The sequence below is a fragment of the Centrocercus urophasianus genome, unplaced genomic scaffold, assembly GCF_019232065.1.
Source record: "Centrocercus urophasianus isolate 14NV4802_14NV808 unplaced genomic scaffold, USGS_Curo_1.0 seq_22, whole genome shotgun sequence".
Lineage (NCBI taxonomy): Eukaryota > Metazoa > Chordata > Aves > Galliformes > Phasianidae > Centrocercus > Centrocercus urophasianus.
In genome coordinates, this window is record NW_024884778.1 from 223987 (window position 1) to 239396 (window position 15410).

The following is a 15410-nucleotide window of genomic DNA, read 5'->3' on the forward strand; positions in this document are numbered from 1 at the left end:
TAGTTTCAGCTTTTTATTTGTGAATTTATTCGGGGGGAATGAGGAACATACTCAGTTTTGGTAACTAATAATTACTATTTTAAACATTCAGCTTTATTGTGTCATCAGTTTAGCTTCACCTGTCTGGGTCTTCAGTATTGTTCCACAAGATTGGGAAAGACCAGAATTTCTGCTATTCATATTGCACGAGGAATATGTGGGGTAAAGGGAAGAATTTATGTAGCAGAGAGGACAGGTTATGTGTGTGGTTTTATAAACTGTCAGTGGAAAAAAAAAATAGCACAGGGCTGCATGTTTAAAAAAAGCCCCTTTGTAGGTCATCTGCAAGGAAGAATTACATCTTGGTTGTCAAAAATGATATTGAGTTGTGGGGTTTTCTTTTTTGTAAAACAAAACATTGTTTTTATTTCTGCTTGTATTTTCAATACTGTTTTGACATTCCACTTTCACCAAAGCCACCAAGAAGAATCAGCTCTGAACAGTGCCTTATTGTTCAGCATGGTTTGTCATTGCTGTTTACAGTGCTGCAGCTTCCTCACGTTAACCAGGCTATTAAACTAGCTGGATGTTATCGATGGGAAGCTTTGGCATTATCCAGGGAAGATAGCTGTTAAAATAGGGCAAAGAAGCTCATTTCTAGCAGATCTATACTTCAGTTATATCCTGAACAATATCATTGCTAGACAGATTTCCTTTCCTGTGAGACAGTCTTAAGACCACAACCCAAATGGGAATTAAATCTTTTTTTAAAAACACAAGCAAACAAAAAAGAACCACCCTAACAATTTCAAAACAGTGAGAGGGCAGCAGGGGAAAGGGAAAGTTCCAGAGCAATAGAAGTGTTCTAATAAATCAGTACGTCCTCACAATGGGAGGCTGAAACTTGAGACAAAAAGAGTGCAAGTTAATTGAGAGCATCTGGAGCATCAAGGGGCAGAACAGGACACTCACTGGAGAAGGGTCAGTGGGAATAGGGCTCAGGAAAGGGGAGCCAGAGTTCCTGGGGAACTCTCATCTGCTCTTCTTCCTAGAGGCTGGTTGGCAGACCTAGGATACATTCTTATGCTCCAAGCTGGAATTTAATAAACAAGCAGAAGCACAGAGGTTCTGAGGAGAAGTAGAACACAGGTCGAGCTTTCCTGGTGCGCACAGCTGAGCTGAGAGTGAAGCTTCTCAATGAGGAAGCAGTTCTTTAGGTTCAGGGAATGCTCCCTGTGACTTTTGACTCTAAGAGTGAAGGTAGGTTGCTCTTGAGACAGATAAGAGTGTTTGGAACAAGGCTGCTGTCTAAAAGGACAGAGCTATAAATGATATATTTCTTAGGCATCTGTGTGCAAAAAGCAACGCTGTAATTCGGTGCTAGCAGTAGGAGCAACATGGGATTCAGACCAGTGAAAAGAGATGGAAGAGTAATATCTTGCTGAGCAGCTCATAGTATTTTAAGGTTTTTAATCAAATAAATCAAAGAGAAATGAAGAAGTTAATGCTTCAAGCTTTGTCAAGAACTCGGTTCCAAAGATCCCATTAATTTGACAGTTTCTTCTCCATTGGTAACGTACCACTTTGGATTTAAGATCATATATGCTCTAAGCTGTAGAGCAGTGTTTATTTGGGGGAAGTGAAGGGATGCTAATTTGGGGAAGACTGATGGAGAAGACAAAAATAACCTGAAAGTAATCAAACACAGATGCTAGTTTCTGTGATAGCCAATTGCTTTTGTACTCTGTGGGAAGGGATAGAATTTCCTACTTTCTCTCATTGGATTAAGCTTGAGTACATCCAGAATGATGTAGTTTCATAAACTTCTGGATAGAATTACCATTGAGCAAAGTTTATCAGAGCTCATGACTCCCAGATCAATCAAAGAAATCGTTCAAATTATTATTCTGTTTTTTGAATAAGGGAATAAGTAGGGATTGTTGTGTGCCAGTTGCTGACATTGGCGGCTTCTTGCACATTATGGACCCAGAGCATGGGCAGAGACGCAGTCCACATTCTATTCAATACTCTCTCTGAAACCTGCAAGAGCAACACCATTTTCTTTTGTTTCAATTAATCCATGCAATCAGTGACCATGTTCACAGTTCGCATTCACATCTTGGTTCTGTGTTCTGGAATGAAGGAGCTTTCTGTTCAGTGTATTTGCATTCATTTATGGCTCATGGGGATCTGCTTTCCTCGCCCCCAGTACGTTGGATGTTCCTTCTGACTGTGTAACTCATCAAGAGTTTACTTTATGCACTTCTATATGCAGTTCTAAAAGGTGGACTTGCTGATGTTGTGCGCTGAGTTTCATTGGCCTTTCTATCATTAGGATTTTTGTAGAGGTTTTGCAAATTCCAAATATCTCTGCATCTTCCTGTTTTCATTGCAAGCTGAGAACAACACGCATCATCCTCAGTGTTGATCTGCAGCTTCTGGCACATGCATCTTGCCTTGCCATTGCAGCGATTGGAACAACTCATGTTTTCAAATGCAACTAACGTGCAGCAGCTCAATGTGTCAGCTGGGTTCTTTATTGACACTTTGAGGGAAGTCAGGCCTTGAATGCTAAAAGCTAAACCAGCAAGATACTTAGCAAATGCTGAGAAGATATTTTTGATTGGTTTGTTTGTTTCCTAATCTTTTATTAAGAAGAAGGTATGAAAAGGAAATTTTTTGCACAGTCAAAAATTGTTAACAGTGTGATAACCAGAAATAATCATTTTAGTAGATAGATATCCAACATAGCTGAAATCTACGATGTGGTTAAAAGGAAACTAAAGCAGCTTGAACTACAGCTGTTTGCCTTTCCATGTTGTTATTGGGGAAAGCACAGCAGAAAGGGAGTGTGTGGGTTCTGTATCAGTTAGGATTACATTAGACTCTATGATGATATGCGTGCCAGCAGTACTGAAAAATGGAACACCAAGGCTGCTTGCAAATTTTCCATTTTTAGGTTGCAGCTTTACTGGTAAACTTACTGCTTTACACAGAGTGGGCATTTCTCCTTGACTGTGGCTTCTGCTGAACCACAGTGGTGTTACGCAGTGTGCTGACAGTCTTTATTTTGCTTTCTATCATGTTGGGAAAAGAGAATTCTGTAGACTTTAAATAAATAAATAGCACTTAAGAGCTGTGAAAGAGGATCTGAGGTATCATATGCGCATCCAGACCTGCAGCCCTCTGCACAGCATTAGCCAAGCTGTTGCGGGGCAGGAAGGGCTCAGTTTCTTCCCTGACAGGCTGGGCTTTAACTGGCACTGCCGGTTCTGGGTGCCTTCCTCTGCGCTCCAGGCTTGTTCTCTGGCATCTGCAGAGCTGGATGCTCTTCAGTTCTGATTCCAGACCCCCGCTGTGAACCTGGGGTTCTTTGTGCCTTGACTTTCTGTACCTCCTTCCCACCTGTCCTTCCCTCTCTGTGAGGCAGAGGAGCAATTCACAGTGTTGGTGTTTTTAAACTCTGGATCAGAGCTAAGATGGCACATTATGCTGAAAAATTACAGTGGTTGCCGACAACTGCCTGTCTGATTTGTTAGCTCTTGAGAGCCAGTTGAGGACAGTAGGTCTGATTAAATAATATTCCAGGAGCTGAGTGCATCTTCCCACTTCCCTTTGTGTTCACTAGCATGGACAGAAAATGTCCCAAAGTTTGGAACTGATTGCAGGTGAGTATCTGCATGTGCTCAGCGCTTCTCCATTGGCAGTGTCAGCCTGCAAGGGCAGTGGGAGGTGAGGGCTGTGGCCATGCTCAGTGAGGCATGGCACCCACAGGCAGCCATAGCAGTCTGCTGGCAGCCAGGGCTTACAACAGTTCTAGAAATGCCCATTGCGCTGTTACTCATCTGTAGGTTACAAACTTCTTATGAGGAGGGTCTCTGCTTTCAGATAAGCAGAGAGATAGCAAGTGGGCTAGTGATGCTGGGGTGGATGTGCTGGGAGCCACTTGCTGGGTCCCAACCTGACAGGGTCACTTGAGCTATCTTTGGGCCATGCCCCACAGAATCACAGAATCATAGGGGTTGGAAGGGACCTCCAGAAGGTTCCAAGGCAGTTGGGGTGGTGTGTGGGGTCAGGGTGCCTGTGCCTCAGATTGCCCAGAGCATCACTGCATGCACCACTCTGCTGCAGAGCAACCCGAGGTAACATGAGGGTCTTCCTGCTGGGACCATAGGAGCAGGCTGTGAACACTATGCTGACAGCTGACCAGAGATGAGTGGTTAGCTGTTACAACCATAAGATCACAGCAGAAAAACACAGTAGTAGCTGAGAAACCTACAGCGTCAGAATGTCATGAAATGTGCTCATTTGGATCCTTCTGCTGTTTCTGAGAGGAGCTGAGCCCTTCCCAGCCGGGGCCATGTCCTCCCTGCAGGTCCACAGTGTGGCCCCTCATACTGCAGGCCACAGGCTTACTGGGCCAGAATTTTGCTTCTCACCATGAGGGAAAGCAGAATGCATTCCAGGCATCCGTGAGGTAACCACAGCCTGTGAATCCTCTGCCTGTTACTCCAGGGTTTGTGTGCAGACAGCAGTCTTGGATTTCTTCTTTGTAAATGCATGCGCAAATCTGGTCTGGTAGCAGTGTGAGTGCTGCCGTCATTACTGTGGGGAAAGTTCATCTGATGCAGCCATAATCCATATTTCTTGTAAAATGTCCGTAGTGTTGCCAGTTTCCTAAAGGATGAAGAGCATCCTCATACGCAAATGTAATCTAAACCAGTTATTGGAGCCATCTGCTGGCTAACGACAACACTAGCTGCAGGTTGTGGTTGGGCATGACTTCAGTTGTCAGTGGCATCAGCATAGCTCGCTCTGGGCTCCTCCTGGAGATTCAGTATGGTATGCTTGGCTGAAATATCTACAGTGTTATAACTGAAATTTTTGCACTTCACATCAGTGCTACCGATGCGGTATCTGTCCTCTGCCTTCCTTCTTAAATTTTTTTATAAGTGCTTGTAGAAACATTGCAGTGCCTTTTGGAAGAGCATGTGAGGAAGTGATGGACTGTTTATCTTAAGGTGATTAAAACAGGCAAGAAGCTGCAAATAGTCCTATACAGACCATAGTCTGAATGAAATAAATCGATAGAAGGCAGAGAAAGTCATTACTAACTTTTTCCCAGTTGGTATTTTCAGAGGAGGGGATCAGCAGTTCTGTGCAGTGACTTTGTAGCCTCAGAACTGAAATTAAAAGGTTAAATAATCCACTGTCTTAAAGTGCTTCTGATACAAGCAGAACCTTATACCACCAGGTTACTGTTGCTTTTAAAATCACACATAATTTTGCAAATTTGTATATGCTAACAAGAGTGGCAAAGTGATGTTGGCCCTTGTGCCTCGGGCAGTGAGCACACAGCAGGCTGTTGGTTTTCAGTTCTGGCGTTGTTGTGGATCAAGCCAAGACATCTGCAGAGTGCGGGAACTTATTACTCACCTCATAGTTAACCAGAGAGCCTGGCGCAACGTTTTTGTATCACTGAGATTGTTAATTCAGGAATAGTGTTTGGCTGTTAACTCTTCACTGTATAGGAGTCCATATAAAGCTCTAGATAACAAGGGCAAATTTTGTGGCAGTGCATGTATGTATGTGCTATATACGTACCATGCAACATATTTTTATATACTGCGTATATAATAAATTAGCAAATCAACTAGCAAATGAGATTTTTCTCTTAAACTTGCCCACAGTACTGTGGGCCTTGCAGTACTGCTCAGCACCACTGGTGATGCATCTGCAGAACTGGCACTCAGCTGCACGTTCTGTAGTTCTTTAGGTTAGTTGTCTTTCCCCTGCCCCTGTTGGGTTCTGGATATCTGTGGCCTTGATGTTCAGTGTTGGTGCAGCCCCAGAAAGGGACACCAGATAAGGAGCCCTTGCACTGCAGGCAGGCAGTCAACTGGCTGTGCTCAGTGCTGTGCCCCGGGAACCTGGCATGGATTTTCAGTGAGACCGTCATGAGCTCCCTGCTGCTGGTGTGTGCTGAGCACCTGCAGCCAAATTAAGGATGCCTCGCTATGGTGCTGGCCTAGTTTCTTTCTGGTAATTGTGTTCTGCCTCTGTAGACTGCTGCTGCTTCAAGGTTTTTTGTTCCCTACAACTGTTGCTTGTGACCTCATTTTTTCAATCTCACTGATGTAGCTCTTACATTTTTGTTGTGAGGAACCTGCTGAAGCTGTTTATGCTGTCAGTGCAACGGGCACCCCAGGAATCCAGAGATACTCACGTATGTGAGGTACTCTGGGCTGGTGGGCAGTGGACATCACGTTTTCATCACAGTCTGAGCACTGGCATAGGGGATAGCACAGGAATGGTATGACTGCAAATCAGCTTTCAAATTTCCCACTGTTTTCTTGCTGTCTTACTTGATGCTTTGCATTGTTTGATGTTTGGCAAAATTCACATTTCACCAGATGTGTGGATCTATGTTATTTTTTCCCTAAAATTCTCTGTTTTGGTCTTTGAAAGAGCTCTCATCTTGTTACAAGGGTCATATGAGCATCTAATCTCCACAAGTTTTTAAGCCAGCCACGAAAAGCCAGTGTGCCTCTCTCCCATCCCTCCAGGTGATGCTCAGCCTAGGAGCTTGATTTTTGTTTGTTTGTTTGTTTTTATTGCTCTGTAAAACTTGCAAGGGCTGTCCAATCACAGTAAATAAAATGATGAGTCCATCTACATGTATTTTCTTAGGTTTGTATGTTGCTTTACATCATGAAACGGTCTTTGTAAATTGCAGTGGAATTCCTGTGAATTGAGTAGATTTTAGCCAACATAAATGGCTTTTAAGTAAGGTGACGGATGTTCTTTGTACACAGTGTTCCAGTCTTCCCTTTCGTGTCTCTTAGATGGGATCCACTTTATTAGTACGTAAAAGAAATCTGAAGGTTTCTCAGTATAGATGTTCATTTGGAATGAGATCTACCGTGTAACCGTGAAACAGTCCCTTAAAAAGGGGACTCTACCACATGCAGTCGTGTTGAACAGGGCATGGCTTCGGAGCAGGGCGTGTGGTAGCAAAGTATTGGAGTGGGGTCAGGAGGAGGCATTTACTGATGCACCAATGCTGATATTTGTTGTTGCTGCCTGTTCATCTTTGGCAAAATGATTGTGAACTCTGCTGCAGAACACGAATCTGTGCCGGAGACCCGTTCCACGTGTTACAGTTTGGTGGCTCTGTGCAGCCTGGTCACAAAATTCACTGCGTCTGTGTTAGTGGCCAGCTTCCTTTTTCCTTTTCCTCCGCCTTTCACTCTTCATGTCTTTTTCTCTAACCTGACAGAAATCTCCAGGAAATGCTTTTGTGTGAACGACTTCTGGTATCTCCACATCAGTGGTGTCTATCTTCTGCCATAGATCAGACTTTGTGTTGCTCTTTCTACATGTGATGCTTTTATTTGCCATTTGTGTCTAAATGCCCTTTAAAATATACTTGCTTTTCCAGAAATGTCGTCTGAGATACCAGTATAGCTCAAAAGCATGGTTTTTTAGCTGTTTTTTCTCTTGTTCTGGCCCCCACTAAAAACTGAATTGTGCTCTTAAGAATATTTTCTTCCACACTGCCTGTGTTTTGAGTCAGTCAAAGGTTTTCTCCTCGCTTATACTGCTGGTACTAATTCATACCCTATGAATTAACATTTCAGTGCAGAATTTGATCCTATCAGAAGGGACTGGACTTTAAAAGTATGGGATCATACTTATGTATAACCTGTGCATTGCTGCAAGTTAAGAGAATGGGGAAAAAAACCCCAAACCCAACCACAGCAACTTCTACAGGCCAATTTGCATTCTGGTTTTGTTGGTTCCTGAAGCCCCGAAAGCATGCTGCATAGGTATTCTGAATTAATGGTTTTGAAGATGTCCAACTCAGGTTACACAGAGCTTACCTTTGAGACCATCCATCTCTGTCCTGGGCAAATAATTGTAATATTTGCTACAAACAGAAAATGTTAATGAGACAGCAGTGAAGAGCAAGGGGAGGAGAAGCCGTGAGGTGATGGCTTTTCAAAAGTGAGTCTGAAGGAGCAGGACTTATGGCAACTGCTGGTGAGGGTCAGAGCTCAAGTGGTTACAGGCGGGTGATGCGCGTTTGCTTTACAGCTTCTGCACAGCACAGCGAGGCACCTTTCCTTTGACACAGTCAGTGCAGTTTCTTCTTGCACCAAGGACAGCTAAGGTTACGGTGCTGTTGCTGTCTCTGTTTCGTACTTGATCCCTTATATGACAACTGCTTCCTTAGTAGAGTTCCTTCCTCTCGGAAGATCACAAACATCTCCTGAAATTTTTATTTAGTGATTTCTTAAATAGCAGTGTTTCTGTGGTGGTACGAATAGGACATATGGTTTATAGCTGGATTTGTGTCCTCTCGTGCATCTTTGAATCTGTTTTTAACTCTGCTTATGAAGTGAACTGCTTTCTGTGTGCCGAGGAACGTGTCATCCTGGTTCTGTTGATTTGCTGCTGATTTGTCTGTCTGTCATGCTGTCCAACTTATAGGCTCAAATGTGCAGTTTTAAAATAGTGCCATGCGTAGAACGTGGAATGGAAAGCCCTGTAGCTTTAAATCCAGCAGACCCGGCCCTTCTGTGCATCTAAAGCAAATACTCGGGCAGAAGAGGCTCACAGCTTGAGCATGACAGTTTGCTGCAGCAGCGCAGGGGCTCGGCAGGCAGTGATGTCGGCTGCAGGGCGATGCCCACAGCTCCCCCAGCCCTGCAGGCGCATGGAGTGGGGCGGGGGGGAATGCGGGGATGTTGATGTGGTGCTGCTGCACCTCTGTGTGCTGCCAGAGGGACTTCTGTGAGCCAGCAAAGGTAAGAGGGGCACGGGGCATCCTTAGAATGGCGTCGGTCATCTTATTTGGCTGCTCTGTTCGGATCTCCAGAACTTGACCTCATTTTGTAGCATTAGCCGTGGAAATGCTGCATTTTCCTCTGTTGGTAAATTTATATAAAATATAAATATATAAATTTATATAAATTTTCTTCACTTCAGAAGCTGGGAAGCTTGAAGAAGGCTTTTGTCTGAGTGACTGCTGCAATCCATGCAGATCAAATACGGTGCTGCTCCTTGGAGCGCTCTGTTTTTTCTCATTTGGGGGTTTGGTGTGTGTAATGCAGGGAACTATGAAGGAAGAGGCTCGTGCATGCAGCCTGGTATCAGGGAGATGTTGAACTGGCAGCTTTTTAAATATGATGTTTTGCTGTTCTGACTGTGCAAAATGTGTTGTCGGGAAGTAGCAAACAAACTGCAGATTCAAGTTTCACTTCAGGTGAAAAAAAGAAGAGAAAACACCTTCTCATGGAGCCAATGACCTTCAGAAATAAATAAGTAGTTTTCTTTGGTCTTCGTTAGCCCTGTGGCCAGGTGCAGCTGTGTCACAAGCCTTAGTTAAAAAAGTGAGCTGTATTTCCCCCACATTTATTAAATACCGAAGAGGAAACAGTAAGGAATTTAAGACTGATCTCTGGTGCAAATAGAAGATAATTCTTTTGAAGTTGCTGCAGTTAGCTTCCCTTGCATTGTGACTCCAGCATTTGGAAAAAACAAACAAGCAAACAAAAAGCCAGAAATACGGGATGCTGATGTTATGCCTTTGCCGTAGATGGATGTTGACCTGAGATTTGTTATCTGCAGAAGACCTTGAGAAATTGTATCGTATTGCGGTTGTGCTGGAAGCATGTGTGTCTAATCACATTTGTTTAGCACACTCACTATATTCCTCTGGGAAGATCTGGATCTCCTATGCTGGGATGTGTACTTACTGCATTCATCGTTGTCCATAATGCAAGTGATGCACAGGTGGCTCTTGAGCACAGCTATGTTGGAAATGTGGAGATGAAGTGCTTCAGACAACAGTGAAGACAGAGGACAGTAAGAAAGAGTGTTTGTTATTCCATGTTTCATTTTGATAGATCTGTGTACTTTGCATCTTGGCATCTGTAACATCAGGCTAATGCATCACCCCTTGAGAGCTGGAGGGAAAAATGATTAGAATAGGGTACCGCATTCTTGCCTTCTGCATCAGATCTGGGCAGTTTGCTGTCACTGTAGTTAGGAGAAGCTTTTGACATTGGGTAATGGAGATGCTAACAGCAATGTGTGTGCTACCATGAGTGCGATGTGTCTCTAGGTGAAGTTCCAAATCAGGAATCATGGAAATACTGAAAGGAGTGTGCTGACTTCCGTGTTCACTGAGTGCGGTGTTTGGTATGGACCAGGACTCGGCTGCCTTGTTCTGTTGGTACCTGCCCTCTCCTCCCTTCAGTGCAGCCACCTCCCTGTAGTCACACTGCATGCACTTTCCTTTCAGATGCCAGAAGGCACGTGCCACATGCGGGTCCATTCCCTGCGCTGCAGACTGCCCTTCCTACACTGCTGCTTCTTGTGTGTTAAGTTTGCTGCTTTGAGCGACATTATGGGTTAAGTGTAGGAGTACCTTTGCAGCACTTAGGGCTGAACAGCAGGCTGTGTTTGCACAGGAAAAGAATCTCTGGGGCCAACTCTTTTGCATAGCTCTCTAGCAAGTGTAATATTAGCTGTGTGTATGTTACATTAGAAAGGCTTAAATAAGGGAATAGTATGTCAAGAGATTATACGTAGGAATGACAGAGAAATGTGTTCACAAGAAACATGAATCCCGTGTTGTGAAATATTTATCTTTTACTGTAAAATGTTGTTTCAATCAACTTTGAAATATTGGTTACAGTCGCAGTCTGCGTTGTGTCTTCAGAAAATACAGCTGAAAAGTAAAAAGAAGTGACAGTTGTGCTCAAATACACTGGCTCATTAGAATAAGTATGTGGTGGTGACTTGCATGTGAGCTTTTAGCAGAGGAAAACCCCTTGAGAAGAGGTGGGTCCTGCTCTCAGTACGGCAGTTTTGTGCAGAGTGGTCATGGAGAGATGGTTGTCCTCCCACACTCCAGACGTCTGAATGGTCGACTCTTTTCTTTATTAGTGTATATGTCAGATGCAGTAATAATCTGTATTTTTTCAGATAGCAGCTTCAAGCATGAGAAAAATAAACAGTACTCTTTGGGAAGTACTAACAGTAGTTTTGTCTGTAAGTTAATGAGATGTGATTTGAACATTCTGGGGAAACCAGAATGTGTTTATAAAAGGAAGGGAGAAAATCATTTTACATAGTTATTTTCAGATACAAGCTTGTGTAAACTTGTTTCTAAATCTATCCTCTCCTCCCAGTATCTACACTTTTTGTTCAGCTTTACCTCATTTCCTATCCTTATTATTGTAACTTCTGTCCTGATTGGCAGTCTGCACTTGATTAAAAGTCTGCAGCTGCTAAAATAAACATCCATTAATGTTATTCTGGCCATATTTTTATTGTGTCGTCCTCTTTCACCTCAAAAATCAGGTTCCTGCAAGTCCCTGCATGTAGTTCAGTTCCTTCCTATTTTTCTGTTCAGACTGTGTTATTCATTCCTGTTGACCTGCTTTGCCCATAACGCTGTCATTGTCATCCTGTTTATTCAGCTAGCACTGCTCATTTTCTTATTGACGAACCTGTAGCTTTGGGAAACCATTACTGAATTGGACCACCAGGCTTTACTCCTTTTGCATTCAGAAATTTACTTTTGAATGCAAAAATTTTGTGAATTCAAGGTCAAGAATGGGAGGTCTTTGACAGCAAGTAGGTTTTAAAAAGAGCAGAAGGCAGCACAGACGTATTATGAAATGTTGCTCTGCTGAGGTTAGTGGCTCACCTGCCTGCCCTTTCCTGGAGATCTGCTGTCTCCTCCCGTTCCTGCAGCATGCAGATGCATTGGCCACGCAGGAATGCTGAGAGCCACATGTGTTGCTCTGGATTGGCAGAGTTAATGTGAGTGCAAATGTTTTAGTAATCATCACTCATCATTGTTTAACTGCTATGAGTAAGGGGTAAAGCCATTTCCTCTTGGTGTTGCCTGTGTTGGTTCCTTGCTCCAGTTGTTATCTTAGATGGGCAAAGAGATTGGATTTCCTTACTGTATTTTTTCAGGGCCATTTTTCATTTCGTTGCATTCTTTTCCCCATAGCCAGGATGTTCTTCTCGCCATCTTGAGGATTAATTGCCTGCAAGCAAAGATTGTTTATGTCTTTGAGAAATCCTAATTATGATCTAACCATTGAGCTGCAGGAAAATACACAGCGAGACATCCTTGAGCTATCCATCTGTTCTTATGCTTCCCTTAGCCAGTTTTGAGTGTGTTTGGATTTAGGCACTGCTCAAAACAGTTTCTGACAATGGTGACTAGCAGTTTTTTGTGAATGAGTAGAATGCAAAGCTGCTGTAGTTCCTGAAGATTTAGTCAGCCTATAAAATTCTGCAGGATAACTGCACAGTGTGTCATAAGGAATCATGCTGGACCTGTTCTTCGTTGTTTTTCCTTTGTTGGCAGCAAAGCCATGGCAGAAGGTTTTTACACAGCGCAGGAGCTGTGTGCACATTGGGCACTTACTGAGGGAGGTGGCAGGCTGTAGTTCTCTCTTCTTTGAGTCCATACGTGAGTGATCTGTTGTGTCTGTACAGGTGGTTCAGTGCAGCAGTATTTGCCTCTTCTGTTGGTCCTCAGTTTAAAGGTGAATGAACAGAAATCTCCTGCCTTACATCTGCTGCTACATCTAGATCATGAAGCAGCCTAGACTCAGGATTTGCAATGATATAAAAATATACTTTGCCATGTATAGTGAACCAAAGAGTTGGTAGTATCAAACGTATGGCAATTCTGCAGCAGACTGATAAAAAGGGGTATAGGCCCAAGCTTTCATTACCTTCCTAGACACATCAGAAGGTGTAATATGTGGTTGTGAAATCTCTATCCTGGGAAATGCTCAGAAACCACCTAGCAATCTGTATTAGGTGGAAATCTGGACAGCCTCAACCAGTCTGTGAATTCTTAACATCCTGGAAGAAGCAAAGTATTAGAAAAAACTGCCTTAACCATAGGTCATAAAGGACTTACTACACTGCCACTGTAATTTGTAGTATTTTTTTTTCCATAATTCAGAACCCGCAATAAATTTTGCAGTATTCTTTATCCTTATTGTGTTCCTCCAGGATCCAGTTCACTGTCTACTCTCCTGACTGTAGGGCTGATAGCACCTTGACTCAGACATTGTCTGAAGAATCATGTGCTGCATGCTGTGTGCAGGGGAGGTGACATATGACATTTGACTACTGACTGCCAATTACATTTAGTTTTATATGTTGAGCTTGCCTCTCGGTAATTCACAGTGTTTATATGCATCTTCACTATACCTCACAGGGATTCTATATATGGCTTCATAAAAGCAAATATATTTAAGTGGTTTAATGCAGATGTAAAATCATTTTGTAGCCTAATGGAGGTCATTTTCTGCACTGTGCAAACACTGATATAGAGGGAAGTGAGGGAAAACATAGAGCCAAATGTCTGTAATTACGAGAAACTGAGGTTAACACCTCTGTTTTTGTATCAAGAGTCGTGGTTTTTCTGTAGCTGTTTCTTGTCAGATTCTTGCTCTCATACCTTTTGAAGACACAGCTCTATATGAAGTGCGGGACTCCTAGAGCTAATGTGAATTTGGGTTTGTTCTTAATGCAGCACAAACTGCAGCAGCGTCCAGAATATTGGTTCTGCTCCGTGTGGTTCGTTGAACACGTGCTGGTCTTCTACTGTTTTGACTCCTCAAAATAAGAGATGTTACCACAAACATACTGGAGTGGAAACAAGAAAGATAAAAATAAATTTAAAAAATCATTTGTTTTAAGTGACTTCTCACCCCTTTGGTGCAGATATCTTCCTGCCCATGGAATTTTTTGAATCTCGAGGGACTTGATCCTGAACTTTATCAAGATACATTTATTCTAAATCTACTTAGTGCAATTTGCCATCTGTTTGGTTTTAGAAAGGAAAATAACGTACTGTATTCCACACTGACATAAGCAGGAATGAGCTTATTGGAAATGGAATGGACCTTACTAAATTCTCACCAGCCATGGTTTACAGCAAAGTAGGAAGGAAGAAAAACCAACAAACTCCTGTTCTATGGCATTTGGTTTTTCCATCAGAAGCAAACTGTGAACAAACTTTGTGCAAAATGGAGTGTAACACTGCAGAGTATGCAGCTGCTCCAAGCATAAGAAAAAATGTCCTCTTCCAAGTAGTAAAAATTGTGATTTGGCCCGGCAGATCTGACTTACCCCTAATGGGGGCTACAGAGCACATGGCTGCCACATCACGGATTGTGCCTTTTTGAAAAAGTTGTGTGTTGTGAGGTGGGAACTTCTAGTCTTTTACTTGTTTTGCTGCAGCTAAAAATCAATCATCAGTGTTTCTTGTTTACGATATTACTCTAAAATGGCAATGAAATGGCTTCTCCAGTTGGACATCAGCTGCCAGAGATCAGTTTCACTGATTTGTATCTGCTATCAGATTATTTTTAGAACTGCAACTTGGCATTTCTGTGAATAGTTCCTCCAGGCTCACAAGAGTGGAATCACAAAATATCTGTTCCCTTTGCTGAAGTGTTTTTATAATTTTATTAGAGCCAGGAGCAATGAAAAGTGAAGTCTTCTGGTACTGAACCTCTCATAAGGGACATCTGAGATAATTCTTTGTAAAACATGACTGTGTTTACATGGGAGACTGGATCAATTTTAACATTCAACTATGATCTTTTCCAAAATAGTTTTGATCCTATTTTATAGTAGTGCTCTCCAGTTCCAAGATCCACTGTTTTTTTTAATCTTTGTTTTGATTTCCAGAGATCTCAAGAGCTGTTCTGCTTGTCTGCATCCACTTGTGAGTATTCTTTTTTTCCCTTAAAGCTTGCCTTTTTGGCACAGAAAATATAATTTTTAAAGTGCCTTAAAACAGCCTTCCAATTTGCTGTTCAGAGTCACTACTGAACATATCAGGGTAGGAAGTAAATGGCTTTGTATCTAGCTGAAAATATAAGGAGACGCGGGAGAGGTCAAAAGTAATTAGGCACCCCAAGCACATAGCTCGTAGCTTTAATAAACACCAAGCACGTTGTGGGAGTGCAGAGGATGAGCAGTGGGGCCTCACTTGCTGCCTCTGCTCAGGGCAGCAGCTCGGTGCCTCGCAGCCCTGGCTGGGAGGGCGCAGGCCGGGCCCATGGGCTGCAGGGCACGCTCGGGCCTCCAAGGCGCCGTGAGCCGGCAGACGTGGTCAGCATGAAAGGCTGCCTTTCTTTTTTCTCCACTCTGATCTTTATTCCCATGAGGTGCTTTAATTACAGGTCTGTGTAGTAAGAAGTCTCGTGTCTGTCACTGCAGACTGCTGTCCCCGCTCTGCTGCCTGAGGCGGGAGGTTTCTGTCTCCTGCTGTGGCCCTCCTGCAGCAGCCGCAGCACACCTGTGCCAGCGCTCATCCCCAGGCAGGGAACCCAAGGCATACAGCTTTCTGGTGGTATGGAACCCAAGGCATA

General features: G+C 43.2%; 1 protein-coding gene across 7 annotated transcripts in view; it reads left to right on the forward strand.

Moving 5' to 3' along the window:
• The window catches only part of TMCC1 (transmembrane and coiled-coil domain family 1), a 106035-nt gene that overhangs the window by 77231 nt on the left and 13394 nt on the right, over positions 1-15410 (forward strand). For 6 of the 7 annotated variants that reach the window (XM_042823878.1, XM_042823882.1, XM_042823883.1 and 3 more), the window contains one exon: positions 14725-14761. The exons of the other annotated variant lie outside the window; for it this stretch is intronic. In XM_042823878.1, coding sequence (XP_042679812.1) covers positions 14725-14761 — 37 coding nt within the window. The remainder of the gene's footprint in view (positions 1-14724; positions 14762-15410) is intronic. 7 annotated transcript variants of the gene reach the window in all.